At 41.2% G+C, this 15,151-nt stretch overlaps 1 protein-coding gene across 4 annotated transcripts in view; it reads right to left on the minus strand.

Moving 5' to 3' along the window:
• The window catches only part of CNST (consortin, connexin sorting protein), a 92,795-nt gene that overhangs the window by 25,498 nt on the left and 52,146 nt on the right, over window positions 1-15,151 (minus strand). For all 4 annotated transcript variants that reach the window (XM_037739813.1, XM_017532082.2, XM_037739814.1 and 1 more), the window contains 4 exons: window positions 14,540-14,745; window positions 3,945-3,975; window positions 1,083-1,169; window positions 499-613 (listed from right to left, as the gene is read on the minus strand). In XM_037739813.1, the coding sequence (XP_037595741.1) occupies window positions 499-613; window positions 1,083-1,169; window positions 3,945-3,975; window positions 14,540-14,716 (410 nt within the window). In that variant the 5' untranslated portion in view covers window positions 14,717-14,745. The remainder of the gene's footprint in view (window positions 1-498; window positions 614-1,082; window positions 1,170-3,944; window positions 3,976-14,539; window positions 14,746-15,151) is intronic.

Raw genomic sequence — 15,151 nt, forward strand, 5'->3', positions numbered from 1 at the left:
AAAAAAAAAAAAAAAAAAAAAAAATCCAACTCCTTGATACAATTTAAGCTACTGAAAATTACCTGGTAAATGCAGTTTTTCTTCTGCAGTATTTTGGTTAGATACTGTATTCTATTTTCTTTCCAACATCAGACTACTCTTAAAAATGTTATGTTTTTACTACAAAACACAAACATTAACAAGTAGAATAAAAAGCCCTAATGTACAATTCTGTCCATCTGAACTGCCAATCTCTTAACCAAAAACAGATCAAAATCAGAAGTTACATTTTTAAATTTCTAATCAGAAGAATCTTTTGAACCTACATAAAGTTGACCTTTTATTGAGTTCAGTGTAAGAAACTCAGTAAAAACTAAGAAAGGAACCCAACAATTGTATTGCACCCATCTTAATTTCTCCAGTTGAAAACATTAACAAAAAAGAAATGGATACTCAATGCTCTAATGTTTCTTCAATATTCTACTCCAACTCATTCTAATGAAATTCTGATATACTTACTCTCGATGTGTTGCACAAATTTTAGTAAGTCGTTCAAAATCTTCACCATTAAATCCCTTTTCTGAATTCCTTAGAGGCGTAACTGTATGTGGTTGCACAGTTTTCCATTTTGTTTCTAAATTTAAAGTATTTGTTAGTCACTGGCTCTTACAAAACATATTTAGGAGCAAAAAAAAAAAACCCAAAAACAAAACAGTTGACTAGCACCACTTATAAAGATTTGCATGCAAAATTATCTTCTCAAACAACCCAACAGTTAGAAATAGCTAACTTAGTACTTTTCAGTATAAGTAAATATCATCCTAGAGATTAAATTAGCCAGTAGGACATGAAATGCGATAAGAAGAAATGCAAATAGTTGCAAATATTCTTTTCTTGGCATTGATATGAAGAGCAAAATACAAAGAAAAAAGTCTTCTGACAGTAGAATAGACTTGTAAAAATGCTACTTTCTTTGCAACATTAACTTGACCATGGAAACATCTATTTTCTGATTTATAAAACCAGGTCAAATATTTTAATTTTGTAGATACTGACTTGTTGGATTACTGCTAATTCCACATTCCATGTTAGTCTGTACTTACCCCACTGTTCCTGAATGGCGGAAAGATTTGCGAGCAATTGCTCATGATACAATCGTTCTAGCTGAATGAATTTCATTGCTTTCTCATCTGAATAGAATGTTTAAGGAAAATAGAAATCCAGACTATTTACATTATTCCCATATTTGAAGAAAAATGTCCTAAATATGTTGAGAAATTTGCAGCTTACTAAAACATGAGATGACTCTAAATATTTTTAAATTTAAACGTATCTAAAATAATGTTTCTCAGTTTGGAGTTCTTTCTCCCCACTGAGAGGGAGTCTTGCTCTGTCACCCAGGATGGAGTGCAGTGGTGCAATCTCAGTTCACTGCAACCTCTGCCTCCTGGGTTCAAGTGATTCTCCTGCCTCAGCTTCCTGAGTAGCTGGGATTACAGACACCTGCCACTGCGCCCGGCTAATTTTTTTTTATTTCTAGTAGAGATGGGGTTTCACCATGTTAGCCAGGCTGGTCTTGAACTTTTGACCTTGTGATCCACCCATCTTGGCCTCCCAAAGTGCTGGGATTACAAGTGTAAGCCACTGCATCTGGCCTTTTTTTTTGAGATGGAGTCTTCCTCTGTTACCCAGGCTGAAGTACAGTGGTGCAATCTCAGCTCACTGCAACCTCCACCTCCTGGATTCACGTGATTCTCTTGCCTCAGCCTTCTGAGTAGCAGGGATTACAGGTGTGCACCATCATGCCCAGCTAATTTTTGTATTTTTAGTAGAGACAGGGTTTTACCATGTTGGCCAGGCTGGTTTCCAACTCCTGATCTCAAGCAATCCGCCTGCCTTCACCTCCCACAGTGCTGGGATTACAGGCATGAGCCACTGCACCCAGCCTAGTAATGTTTCTTGGTTTTGAAGTAGGCACATTTTAATGTAGCATATTATGCAATAGCTACTTGGACTCCACACTATCAGCAAACAGAAACTAAAAGAAGGTTTTTAAGGCTCAAGAAATGTCTGCTTGTTAATATACTTCTAGCAGAGGCAACTAAAAGTAATTTAAGGAAACAGAACCCACATGGAATCCTGGAATCTACATGTTTCCCTATTTTATTTCTCTCCTTACTTCCTGTCAATCAACTATGTGACTCTCTGGTCAAGTGTTTCTGCTTCAACTCACCTTGATCCTTATTATTTCCCACTGAATGCTTTTCTCCCACAAGACCAAAGGATCACATGCCTAAACGATGACAGAGCAAAAATGTATACGGGTCTTCTGTAAAAACTCAATTAACTTGCACAGTGATTTCCATTGTTATCACTTGATTCTACTTCTATGCAGATGATCTTGTGAGCTTTTGCCTTCTCATCTGTATCACACAGATCAGCATCTTATGAGATCAAGATACATTGTCCAACTGCCTACCTTCCTCTGGGCAATGCTCTAAATGCTGACCCAGGAAAAAAGGAAGAGGAAAACTCACTGTCCAGCTTTTTCTCCTTCCCATGATCACTCAGAAATTTAGTTCTCTCTCTCTCCCCTTCTCTTTCTTCTGAGACAAGGTCTCCTTCTGTTGCCCAGGCTGGAGTGCAGTAACATGATCATAGCTCACTGCAGCCTCAAACTCCTGTGCCCAAGCAATCTTCCCACCTTAGCCTCCCTAGTAGCTGGGACTACGGGCATGTGCCACCAAGCCCAGAAAATTTTCTGCAGAGATAAGGTCTCACCATGTTGACCTGATTGGTCTTGAACTCCTGGCCTCAAATGATCCTCCCATCTCAGCCTCCCAAAGTGCTGGGATTATAGGCATGAATCACTGCATCCAGCCTCATTTGTAGTCTTAAAGATATCCCAGTGGTCATATATATTAGGCCAACAAACAGGAATAATTACTGTTTTTCCTTCTGCCCATGATTTAAAGAATACCCATTGTGTCAAACTTTATTAACATAAAAATTAACTGAAAAACATTAAAGTACAGATTCATGGGTCTGATCCTAAAAGCTCTGATTCTGAGGTTTATGGATATGCATTTCTAAGAGGCTCCCATGAATTCTAATGCTGCCAGTCTACACTGCACTACATCAAATATTCATTATTTGGTGACCAAAAAAAGAGAGTTCCATCTTCATTTCCACCAGAATTAGATTTCCAACATACTCCATAATAAACTGCCATTGTGTGAAGTTGCAGCACAGGAACTTGTGTGACAGGGTTCATGATGGTGACTGTTTATTCCTCAATCTGGTCAGAAATGTAGGGAAACTCAACAAAATTAGGAGAAAAAGCAAATGACACTAATGGAGAAAAACAGATGCTATGACACATTCTTTCTAGAGACTACATACGGGGTCATCCCCGCAAAAGAAAAGCAATTTTTAAAAAGGAAAATCTTTTCGATACAAAAGTTAGTATACAATCTCACTTGACAACATTTATTCTGTTTACTGTTAGTGAGGAGTTAATCTTACCTTTGTAATTATATGGCTGTAAGACAGTCACGAGATCTACTATCTGTAATATACCTGACATTCTCCACAATATGAATAGAACTCAACTAGTATGTCTGCTTAATTCAAAAGAAAGAAAATCCAATAGAGTTTTAAATTTTATTTTTCAGCAACACGTGTTTTCTTCTCCCTCTTAAATACAAACATTTACGTTAGTAAAATTAAGGCCTATTTACGAAGGTGAACTTTGGATGGTTCCAGGAAATTCTGTGGAGTGACAGAAATTTCCTACACGTTGCTTTCTGAGGTGGTTACATGAGTACATACAACTGTCAAAACCCATTGAAACTGTATGATCTGCACATTTTATTAAATGTAAAATATACTTCAATTAAAAAAAGAAAACCGAATGGTTCTCTAAGGGTTCTAAAAATTTCTTCCTGTACTTAAGAAAAGGATACAGTCCTCCTCCTGGAAATAGGACTCTGCTATCTGTTGAAAACAAACAAACAAAAAAAAAGAGAAAATTAAATTAACACTTGGATGAGAAGACAAATTTGGAACAAATTAAGATCTTGAAATTCCAAACGTTGTTAATATCAAATTAAGAAAACTATTTTTTTAAACTACATTCATCAGTTCAGAAATCTGACCATAGGCACAGGATGCAATTCTTAAGTCACGCATCTCAGGCAAAGCGGAGACACTCTTTGGTGTTTACACATCATTCTTTCTACTCTTTCAAGTCAAAGCAAATTTCCCTGATTCATTACAGTTTAGAACTCTAAAGAATGAGGAAAATGTTAAGAGACTTACAAAAATATAACACAGATTAAAAATGGTCGTTTGCTGTAAATTAAAAGCAGAAATATTCCTTTCAAACGCTATGAAGCAAAAATAAATAAATAAAAATAAAAAGTAGAAATATGTCACGTCACGTAAGATCTCAACATCCTATTTATTTCACTCCTATTTCACAAACTACTGGCTGAAGACCTCACAGGACACTGCCTTTTTGGTCTGGTTTGATATTTAAGAAAAGGCCAGGCCAAGTGCCAACAGTTGAGTAATGTCATTTGGAACACGTACAAAGTGCTACACATGGTAAAGAATACTTATCTAGAGTTCCGAGACTCAGGAGTTGATCTCAGCTCAGGCTTGTCCGTTATCAAATTCATTCTAAGACATCTTTACACTTAAAGATTCTTTGATTCTAAAAACTTTGGATACTTTTAGATCTTTCTTTAGATATGACATTTATGAACGGATCACCAAAACTAAAAATATTCACTAAAATATTACATAAATTTTGTATTTTTAAAACACAGTTTCTTGCCAGGCACGGTGGCTCATAGTTGTAATTCCAGCACTTTGGGAGGCCAAGGCAGGTGGATCACCTGAGGTCAGGAGCTTAAGACGAGCCTGACCAACACGGTGAAACTCCATCTCTACTAAAAATACAAAAATTAGCCGGGCATGGTGGTTCATTCCTGTAATCCCAGTTACTTTGGAAGCTGAGGCAGGAGAATCGCTTGAACCCAGGAGTTCAACACCAGACTGGCCAACATGGTAAAACCCCACCTCTACTAAAAATACAAAAATTAGCTGGGTATAGTGGCATGCACCTGTAATCCCAGCTAGTTGGGATGCTGAGGCAGAAGAATTGCTTGAATCTGGGTGGTGGAGGTTGCAGTGAGCTGAAATTTCACCACTGCATTCCAATCTAGGTGACAGAGTGAGTGAGACTCTGTCACAAAAAACAAAGGAAAAAAATTCAACTACAAACTTCCAGTGAAAACATCTATGGTACTGCACAGTTTCCTTTCTATATATGATATGAGAAACAGTTTCAGGTTGCCCATTAAAATATAATGTCTGGCTCTTCCAAACCATTTTTCTTGTCTTTTTGCATTTGTGCACGATTGACACATGGTTACTTATAAACAGCTCTCATTTGAGGAGTTTTGACAGGTTCCATAACTATTATGTAACCAGATTTCCTGGCACTATAGAAATGCAAATTTCAATTAGCTTGCAGGTTTCTGCAGCAGTTCTAATACTATAAAGTAACCATGCAGAAAAGGTTATGAAACCCAGTGCCTCAAAAGTAAAAGACATTTCCAGGTAAAAAGTCAGCTTGAGACATAAATGTACAAAGTATTTCCCCTTTAAAAACCTCCCTCTTACAAGTCTAGCAGGAAGAGATGTGACTTTCTTTGATGAATATTTCTAAATCTGAAAGCTAGCCCAGCAGAGCAGAAAGAATATGGGGCTGGAGGTGAACGACCTGTGTTTTAGTCCAAGCCCTGCCACTTCCCAGCTGTGTGACCCTGGATGTGTCATTTCACATCTCAAGCCTCAACTTTCTTATATTAAAACAGGGACAGTAATACCTGCATCTGTATAAAACAGGCTGCCATAAGGACTGAAAGAATATGTTTCCTGCCCAGGTACAGGAAGCAAATTGAAATAAATAAATAAATACAAATTTAAAAAGAGAGGGAGAGCATATATCTAGCATAACGTCCAACACACTCTAATAAGTGCTTGAAATGGTTTTTGAGTCTGATTCTTAATGAATTGCAAGATGTAGAGTGGAATCACGTGAAAAAGTTGAAAACTGCTAGGAGGACAACAGCTGTAGGGTTATCCTGGTTATCCTTCTTTTACCTATCAGGAACACTCTAAAAAAAAAAAAAAAAAAAAATGAAGCTGTGGCTGGGCGAGGTGGCTCACGCCTGTAATCCCAGCACTTTGAGAGGCCGAGGTGGGCAGATCACAAAGTCAGGAGATCAAGACCATCCTGGCCAACATGGTGAAACCCTGTCTCCACTAAAAATGCAAAAATTAGCCAGGCGTGGTGGCAGACACCTGTAATCTCAGCTATGTGGGAGGCTGAGGCAGGAGAATCGCTTGAACCAGGGAGGCAGAGGTTGCAGTGAGCTGAGATCGTGCCACTGCACTCCAGCCCAGGCGACACAGCGAGACTCAATCTCAAAAAAAAAAAATTGTCAAGGGCCATGGTCCCCCTCACAAATTCGTATGTTGAAACCTAATTCCCAGTGGGACAGTATGAAGAGGAGAGTCTCTGGGAGGTGATTGGGTCATGAGGGCTCTGTCCTCATGAATTGGATTATCGCCCTTATAAAAGAGGCCCAAGGGAGGGCTCTTCTATATGAAAACCTCCCAAGCACATGATTTCACTTAAACATTTAAAGCTAATCTGTAGTCATATTAACTAAGTCAGTGTATAAAAGACCACTCATACCTAAGAACAAGAACTTTAAAACAGAATCTTTAAGAGTTCACCATGTAATCCCAGCACTTTGGGAGGCCGAGGCGGGTGGATCACGAGGTCAAGAGATCGAGACCATCCTGGTCAACACGGTGAAACCCCGTCTCTACTAAAAATACAAAAAATTAGCTGGGCATGGTGGCGCGTGCCTGTAATCCCAGCTACTCAGGAGGCTGAGGCAGGAGAATTGCCTGAACCCAGGAGGCGGAGGTTGCGGTGAGCCGAGATCGCGCCATTGCACTCCAGCCTGGGTAACAAGAGCGAAACTCCGTCTCAAAAAAAGAAAAAAAAAAAAAAAGAGTTCACCAGCTCAAAATAGAAGTATATGTCGTCGGGCATGGTGGCACATGCCTGTAATCCCAGCTACTTGGGAGGCTGACGCAAGAGAATCACTTGAACCCCAGGGACAGAGGTTGCGATGTGCTAAGATCTCACCATTGCACTCCAGCCTGGGCAACAAGAGCAAAACTCCATCTCAAAACAAAACAAGTATATGTCGTCATATTTCCATTGACTTTTGGCACATATTATTTCATATATATCATTTTTAAAATCATAATTTTCCTAAAATTAGTTCTCACACCCAAATACATTATTTCTGTTCATGGTACTACTATTCCTCCCAAACTGGATATCCTACAGTCATCTCTGATTTCTCCTTTGTCCCCTTTTTACAAATGTGATGGTTAATACTCAGTGTCAACTTGATTGGATTGAAAGATACAAAGTATTGATCCTGGATGTGTCTGAGAGGGCGTTGCCAAAAGAGATTAACATTTGATTCAGTGGGCTGGGGAGGGCAGATCCACCCTTAATCTGATGGGCACAATCTAATCAGCTGCCAGGGAATATAAAGCAGGCAGAAAAATGTGAGAAAGAGCAACAGGCCTACTCTCCCAGCCTATATTCTCCTCCCATGCTGGATGCTTCCTGCCCTTGAACATCGGACTCCAAGTTCTTCAGTTTTGGGACTCGGACTGGCTCTCCGTGCTCCTCAGCTTGCAGACGGCCTATTGTGGGATTCTTGTGATCGTGCAACTTAATACTTAATAAACTCCCCTTTACTTACATAAATATATATCGGAGATATGTGTATCATATTAGTTCTGCCCTTCTAAGAGAACCCTGACTAATATAACAGTCTATACCAAGTCCTAGCTATTCTTCCTTCCAAAGATCTCAAATCCACCCCTCTCGAATTCCACTGTCACCACTTTATTACCTTATGACTGAATTAAGTCTTCTTTTAGTTCTTATTTTCACCAACATTTTATATGTCTATGCTTTAAGGAATCAAACAAATAGTTCTATAAACAGGAAAATGATAGAACGGCCTCTCCCCAGATTCTGTGATCCACTCTAAACCAAACTGGTTACCCTCTCTTTCCTGGCATATGGCTGCCATCTTAAAATCTCCCTTCACTGAGATTTCCTTCATCTCTTTCCTGAGCAGGACTCCCAGTTTCCTGTATCTCACATCTTCCTGTTTCTTGGTTTACTCCCTTGTTTTGCTGGAGCACATCATCTAGTGGCTTCCTAAGAAAGAGCAGATAGGAGATACCAGAGGACCTGAAGTAGGAACATCCTTGGCATATTTGAGGAGCTGTCAGTAGGCCAGTGAATCTGGAGAGGAGTAAGAATTTTAGGAATGGCGATCTCAGAGGGTAACAGGACCAGATCATGTAGGGCCTTGTAGGCCACGGTAAAGATTTTGACTTTTACTCTAAATGAGAAGGGAAGCCATCGGAGGGCTTTGCACAGTGGAGTGACAAGATCTGACTTGTTTTATCTGGATCACAGTGACTGCCATGTAGAGAGAAAACACTACATGGAAGGGAGAGTGAAAGCAGAAAAGTCTCCATAGTGAGACATTTACTTGGAACAATCTGGGTGAGATTTGATGGTGTCCTGCACTGAAATGGTAGCAATGAAAGAGGTAAGAGGTTCTGGGTATATTTTGAAGTAGATCTGCAGGACTTGCTGTTGGATTGGATTTGGACGCAGGGAAAAGCAAATAAAGGATGACTTCAAGGCATCTGGTCTCAGCAGCTAGAGGGATAAAGCTGGCATTTAACAAAAGGGGTGAGACTAGGAAGGCAGGAGATCTGGGAGAATATCAAAGTTTGATTTTGTACATCTTAAGTTTGAAATGCCCATTAGACATTTTGGATAGCTGGACAGTTAAGTCTGGAGTTCAGAAAAGAAAAGAAATACAGGACTAGATGAAATCACCCAGGAAGTGAGTTCAGAATGAGAAGAGATTCAAGAACTGAACTCTGATGCATCCCAGTGTTTAAAAATTAGGGATGGGTGCAGTGGCTCATGCCTGTAATCCCAGCATTTTGGGAGGCAAAGGTGGGGTCCACAGGGGTGTGGTTTCAAAGGCAAGAGCTTCCCAGCGCCATACCTCTATCCACCATCTTCCACCTGGGAGCCTAGAGTTCTTTGTCTAACTTTCCAGCTCTCAGGAAGGTAGACAGCCCAGGTGAGCTTTCCTTGTTTTTTTAAAAAGACCGCCAAAAGCCTTGGAAGGAGGGGCTCTGTTGCAGGCCAGGCAGCCAATCCAGCATCAGAGTCAAAGTCTGGAAAAGCTCCTCTCACTGGACGAGAACTTGAACAGGGAAGGAATAACTCCGGGGTTAAATACCCCCTGCTCCCTTACCTACACGGATTTCCCTCTCCGGGATCCCCCAGCGTGGAAGCCTTCTCTCTCTCTCTCTCTCTCTCTCTACCTGTGTGGACTTCATCTCTGGATTCCCTCCCACGACAGTGTGGGAGCTCTCTCTCTCTATTTCTCTTTCTCTCTCTCTGCCTAATAAATCGCTTTTCTGCAAATTTACCTTTGGGTCTGATATTTACTTAAATGAGCTCACTGCGCCACCAGGGCCCTCTCCCATTCTTGGGTGAGTGGGGCCCAAGGACCTGGGAAAACACATCCAATCGGGAACAGTAAGCATCTTTGGGACCCCTGCAGTCCAGCTCCTGTCCCCCGGTTATAGGAGGATCACTTGAGGCCAGGAATTTGAGACCACCCTGGGCAATATGGTGAAACCCTGTCTCTACAAAAAATTTTTAAAAATTAGCTGGGCGTGGTGGCATGTGCCTGTAGTCCCAGCCACTTGGGAAGCTAAGGCAGGAAGACTGCTTGGACCTGAGAGGTGGAGGCTATGGTGAGCTGTGATGATGCCACTGTACTCCAGCCTGGTGACGGAGTGGGAAAAAAAAAAAAAAAAAAGGAAAATATGGGAACTCAGCAAAAGAGCCAGAGAAGGCATGGCTAGTGATGTAAGAGGTAAAAGCCAAGAAGAGACGTCCCAAAGGTAAATAAAGAAAAAGCTTTGGCCGGGCACAGTGGCTCATGCTTATAATGCCAGCACTTCAGGAGGCCAAGGTGGGCAGACCAACAGGTCAGGAGATACAGATCACCCTGGCTAACACAGTAAAACCTCGTCTCTGTTTCTCTACTAAAAATACAAAAAATTAGCCAGGCATGGTGGTGTGTGCCTGTAGTCCCAGCTACTCAGGGGGCTGAAGCAGAAGAATCGCTTGAACCTGGGAGGTAGAGGTTGCAGTGAGCCGAGGTCGCACCACTGCACTCCAGTCTGGGCAATAGAGCAAGACAGACTCTGTCTCAAAAAAAAGAAAAAAAGAAAGCGCTTCAGAACAGTCTGTGATCAACCTGATGTCTCCAGTAGCTCCAGCAAGATGAAAACTGAGGTCTGACCACTGAATTTAACAACATGGAGATCACTGGTGACTTCTACAGTAAAATTTTGGGGCAATGGTGGGAACAAAAGCCAGATTGGAATGAGTTCAAGACAGAATTGGGTATGGAACATTACCTAAGCAGAATTCTTGCCCAGAATGCTTAACCTGAATAAAATCTTAAAGAAATAATTAGAAAAATCCTGATTATGGGACATTCTACATGAATTCTTAGACTCCTCATAAATGTCAGTGTGAAAGAAAGAAAGAAGGGAGAAAGAAAGACTGATACAGATAGAGAGAAAAGCAGGAGCATTCTGGATGACAGAAGACTAAAGAGTGTTGACAGTCGAATGCAGTATGTCATCCTGCACTGAATCCTGGGTTGGGGAGTGATAGTTACACAGAACATTTGCGGAACTACTTTGGGGAAATTTGAATATGGTTTGTATATTAAATAATTTGATTGCATCAGTGACTAATTTCTTGGGGTTAATAATAGCCTTATAAGTTCTTCTTGGGAGATTTATGTACAAATATTTAGGGGTGAAGTGTCATAATGCAAATTACTTTCAAGTGTTTCAGTGGAAAAAATGTGTGTGTGTGTGCACAAGAGAGAGAGCAAGAGCACATATGAAAAAGAGCGAAAATTTGATAAAATGTCACCACCTGGCAAATCTAGGTGAAATATACCATGTGACGTGCTGGGAATTAATAAAATGAATAAAATAGACCTCCACCCCTCCCTAATTTGTGTGTCCCTTGGGAGGTGACAGCATATTCTGTATTCTTGGGCTGAGGAGGCAGCCATCAACTGAGTCTTGTCACCCTGATGACTAAGCTTTCTAAAGATATCAGTATTTCTTTGCTGACCCCTAGCCTTGATTTCCAATGAGCAATCTCTGAATTAGTGACAGTAGGAATAGAGTTTAAATGTTTAGTATTTCTTTGGCTTTTACCGTATGTTACGTCAAACATATGTTAAGTGCTTTTACATGCATTATCTCATTTAATCCTCTATTACTCTACAACAGAAGAAACCAAAAGCCACTTAGCTGGTGGAAGAGTCACAGCCCATACTTTTAAACCAACACTATATTCTCTAACCTTCTTTCCCAGGAGAGAAAGGATTGCTGTGCAACCCACTGCTCCAATGCAATGAAAGCTGAGTGATGAGAAAGCTGCCTTGGTGTTGGTGCTACTCAGCTATGGCAAGTTCGTGACACCTTAGAGGCCAGAAGGAGTACACATTTCTTAAAAGGCATTCTTCAAGTTCATAAAGGAGGTAGTATAAATTTGTAAAAATATATATTTTCCTGAATTGGGACAAAACCTATTTTACTTTTTTTTTTTTAGACAGGGTCTTGCTGTCACCCAGGCTGGAGTGCAGTGGCACAATCACAGCTCACTGCAGCCTCAAACTCCTGGGCTCAAGCAATCCTCCCACCTCAGCCTCCCGAGTAGCTGGGATTACAGGCACACACCACCATGCCTCGTTAAATTATAAATATTTTTTTGTAGAGACAAAGTTTCACCATGTTGCCTAAGCTAGTCTTGAACTTCTGGGCTCAAGCAATCCACCTGCCTCAGCCTCTCACAGTGCTGCAATTACAGGTATGAGCCGCTGCGCTTGGCCCTATTTTACTTTTTTTTCTTTTTTTGAAACAGAATCTCACTCTTTCACACAGACTGGAGTGCAGTTGTGTGATCTCAGCTCACTGCAACCTCTGCTTCCTAGGTTCAAGTGATTCTCCTGCCTCAGCCTCCCGAGTAGCTGGGACTACAGGGGCGTGCCATCATGGCCGACAAATTTTTGTGTGTGTGCATTTTTAGTAGAGATGAGGTTTCACTATGTTGGCCAGGCTGGTCTTGAACTCCTGATCTCAAGGTTATCTGCCCACCTTGGCCTCCCAAAGTGCTGGGATTACAGGCATGAGCCACTGCGCCCAGCCTGTGTTCATCCCATTTCCTGTTTGCCCTGAGGATACTCTTGTCTCCAGTCCTAATGTAACACCATATCATTTTTGTTAAATTAGGATTAGAGGCAAATTCTGTTTAGAAATAACTCCAAGAGGCCAGGCACGGTGGCTCATGCCTGTAATCCCAGCACTTTGGGAGGCCAAGGTGGGTGGATCATGAGGTCAAGAGTTCAAGACCATCCTGGCCAACATGGTGAAACCCTGTCTCTACTAAAAATACAAAAAAAAAATTAGCTGGGTGTGGTGGCACACGCCTGTAATCCTAGCTATTCAGGAGGCTGAGGCAAGAGAATTGCTTGAACCCAGGAGGCAGAGGTTACAGTGAGCTGAGACTGTGCCACTGCACTCCAACCTGGGCAACAGAATAAGACTTTATCTCAGAGAAAGAGAGAGAAAACAAAAGAAAGAAATAACTCCAAGAACAGTTTTTCTATTTTATTTTCACATAGACAATTATTCAAAATTGCCTCGGCCTCAAAGAGCGTGTTTATGTAAATTTGAGCACTTGCAGCCAGCAGCACTTTATTTCTAAATGGGATAAAAATTAAACATTATTCACTTCTCATTACAAAAGTAAATGGAATAAAAAGTGGAACTTTCTCATTCCCATGTACCAGTTATTTTCATTTTATGTAAAAATAAATTACAGACCAGGCGCAATGGCTCACGCCTATAATCCCAGCACTTTGGGAGGCCGAGGGCCAACCAAAGTGTTCCAGACCAGTCTGGCCAACATGGTGAAAACGTGTCTCTATTAAAATACAAAAACTAGCCAGGCATGGTGGCACATGCCTGTAATCCCAGCTACTTGGGAGGCTGAAGCAGGAGAACTGCTTGAACTCAAGAGGTGGAGGTTGCAGTGAGCTAAGATGTGTCACTGCACTCCAGCCTGGGCAACACAGCAAGACTCTGTCTCAAAAAAATTAAAAAAAACAGATAAATAAAATGTAACTCAAATATCTTAATTTCTTCTGAATTAGCTCTTTTGTAACAAAAAAAGGTTCCTCATCACTGGCCTGAAGGCTCCCCAGTCTCTACAGTCTCCATCTTCTAATATATATACCCCCCTAATATTCCACAGAGTTTTTTCTAAAATTCAAGTTTGATTCTGGCACTCTTGTGATTACAAATTCCCAGTCCCTAAAAATAAAGCCTTGATCTCACCAGTCCAATCTCACCTCTTCTTTTCCCATCTTAACCTCCAATAATACCCCAGCCATGCCTTCCACAGGCTGACCTTTCTTCCTGCACCAGCCCATTCTGTTAATCCGCTGAGTGCCTAATAAGCCTGTAAAACCCAGCACAAGTGTCCACAGGGCAGAATTACCCAATCACTCATTTTGTGCTGCTGAACCTTTAACATATGTTCACTCTAACACTTAACACCAAATTCTGCAATGACTTATCTGTATGACTGCTGCTCCCGTCCCACAGTGGCTCTCTTAAGGGCATATTCTATTAAGTCATCTTTGTTTCCCCAGTGTCTAGCAGAGTCTCTGGCATCTGGAAGATGCTTATCAAACTCTTGCTATATTGAGCTTAATCACTGATTTTAAAAGTTAACCATTGTTTAAACTTGGATTATGCAAGGCCAAATGTGGCAATCAGTTAGTAATATGCCCAATATCCTACCAGGGTCACCTTCCCCGGGGCTCACCAATGATGAGTGGGACAGAATCAATTACAGAGCTTGCATTTTATTTTTTATTTTATATTATTTATTTAGAGACAGGTTCTCTCACTCTGTAACCCAGGTTAGAGTGCAGTGGTACAACGTTAGCTCAATGCAACCTCCACATCCCAGGCTCGAGTGATCATCCCACCTCGGCCTCCCAAGTGGCTGGGACTACAGGTGTGCATGACCATGCAAAGTTAATTTTTGTATTTTCTGTAGAAATGGGGTTTCACCATGTTGCCCAGGCTGGTTTCAAACTCCCATGCTGAAGCATGGGAGCTCCCAAAGTGCTGGGATTATAGGCATGAGGCACTGCATCCAGCCAAGATAGCATTTTAGATCATTCCCAACACTGCTATGAGAATTTTAGTGAGGCTGAAAGTGAAGGGTTTGCCGTAGTACCTGATGAAGGCAAAGGGGAAGTGCTCTTGAATCCAACTGCTCAACTTCACCTCGTATAAGTGAAAACAAAGACTGCAGAACGAGCTTCGGTACTTCTGGCTGCTCATTAGCATTTACTTCAGCAGCTTCTTCATCACCAACAGCATGTGTGACTGCACTTAATATTTTTTCTTGCATTAAAGGTGCAATATCTCCTGAAAAAAGTCCTTTAAGAAGTAAAGAAAATGCCTGTGTTAGGATCAATTCCCATCATGGTGTAACATATTAAAACAATTATAAACAGTTTGATGCCCTGGCTTGCCCAAACTAAAACGGACCTGAACAGGAAGATAAATGTGTGAGTCATATGAAGCAACTAAAGAAGCTGAGCCTTTCCAATTAAACTCTGTCTGATAACATCAGAAATACTTCTAGATGCCAGGATCATAGCAGGAATTCAGATGCCAGAGCTAATGGCTAGTGAAATGTTTTTCTTAATAAAAAGAAGTAACACAAGGCCGGGCGCGGTGGCTCAAGCCTGTAATCCCAGCACTTTGGGAGGCCGAGGTGGGTGGATCACGAGGTCAAGAGATCGAGACCATCCTGGTCAACATGGTGAAACCCCGTCTCTAC

This window comes from Cebus imitator, unplaced genomic scaffold (assembly GCF_001604975.1).
Source record: "Cebus imitator isolate Cc_AM_T3 unplaced genomic scaffold, Cebus_imitator-1.0 Scaffold75, whole genome shotgun sequence".
Classification (NCBI taxonomy): Eukaryota; Metazoa; Chordata; class Mammalia; order Primates; family Cebidae; genus Cebus; species Cebus imitator.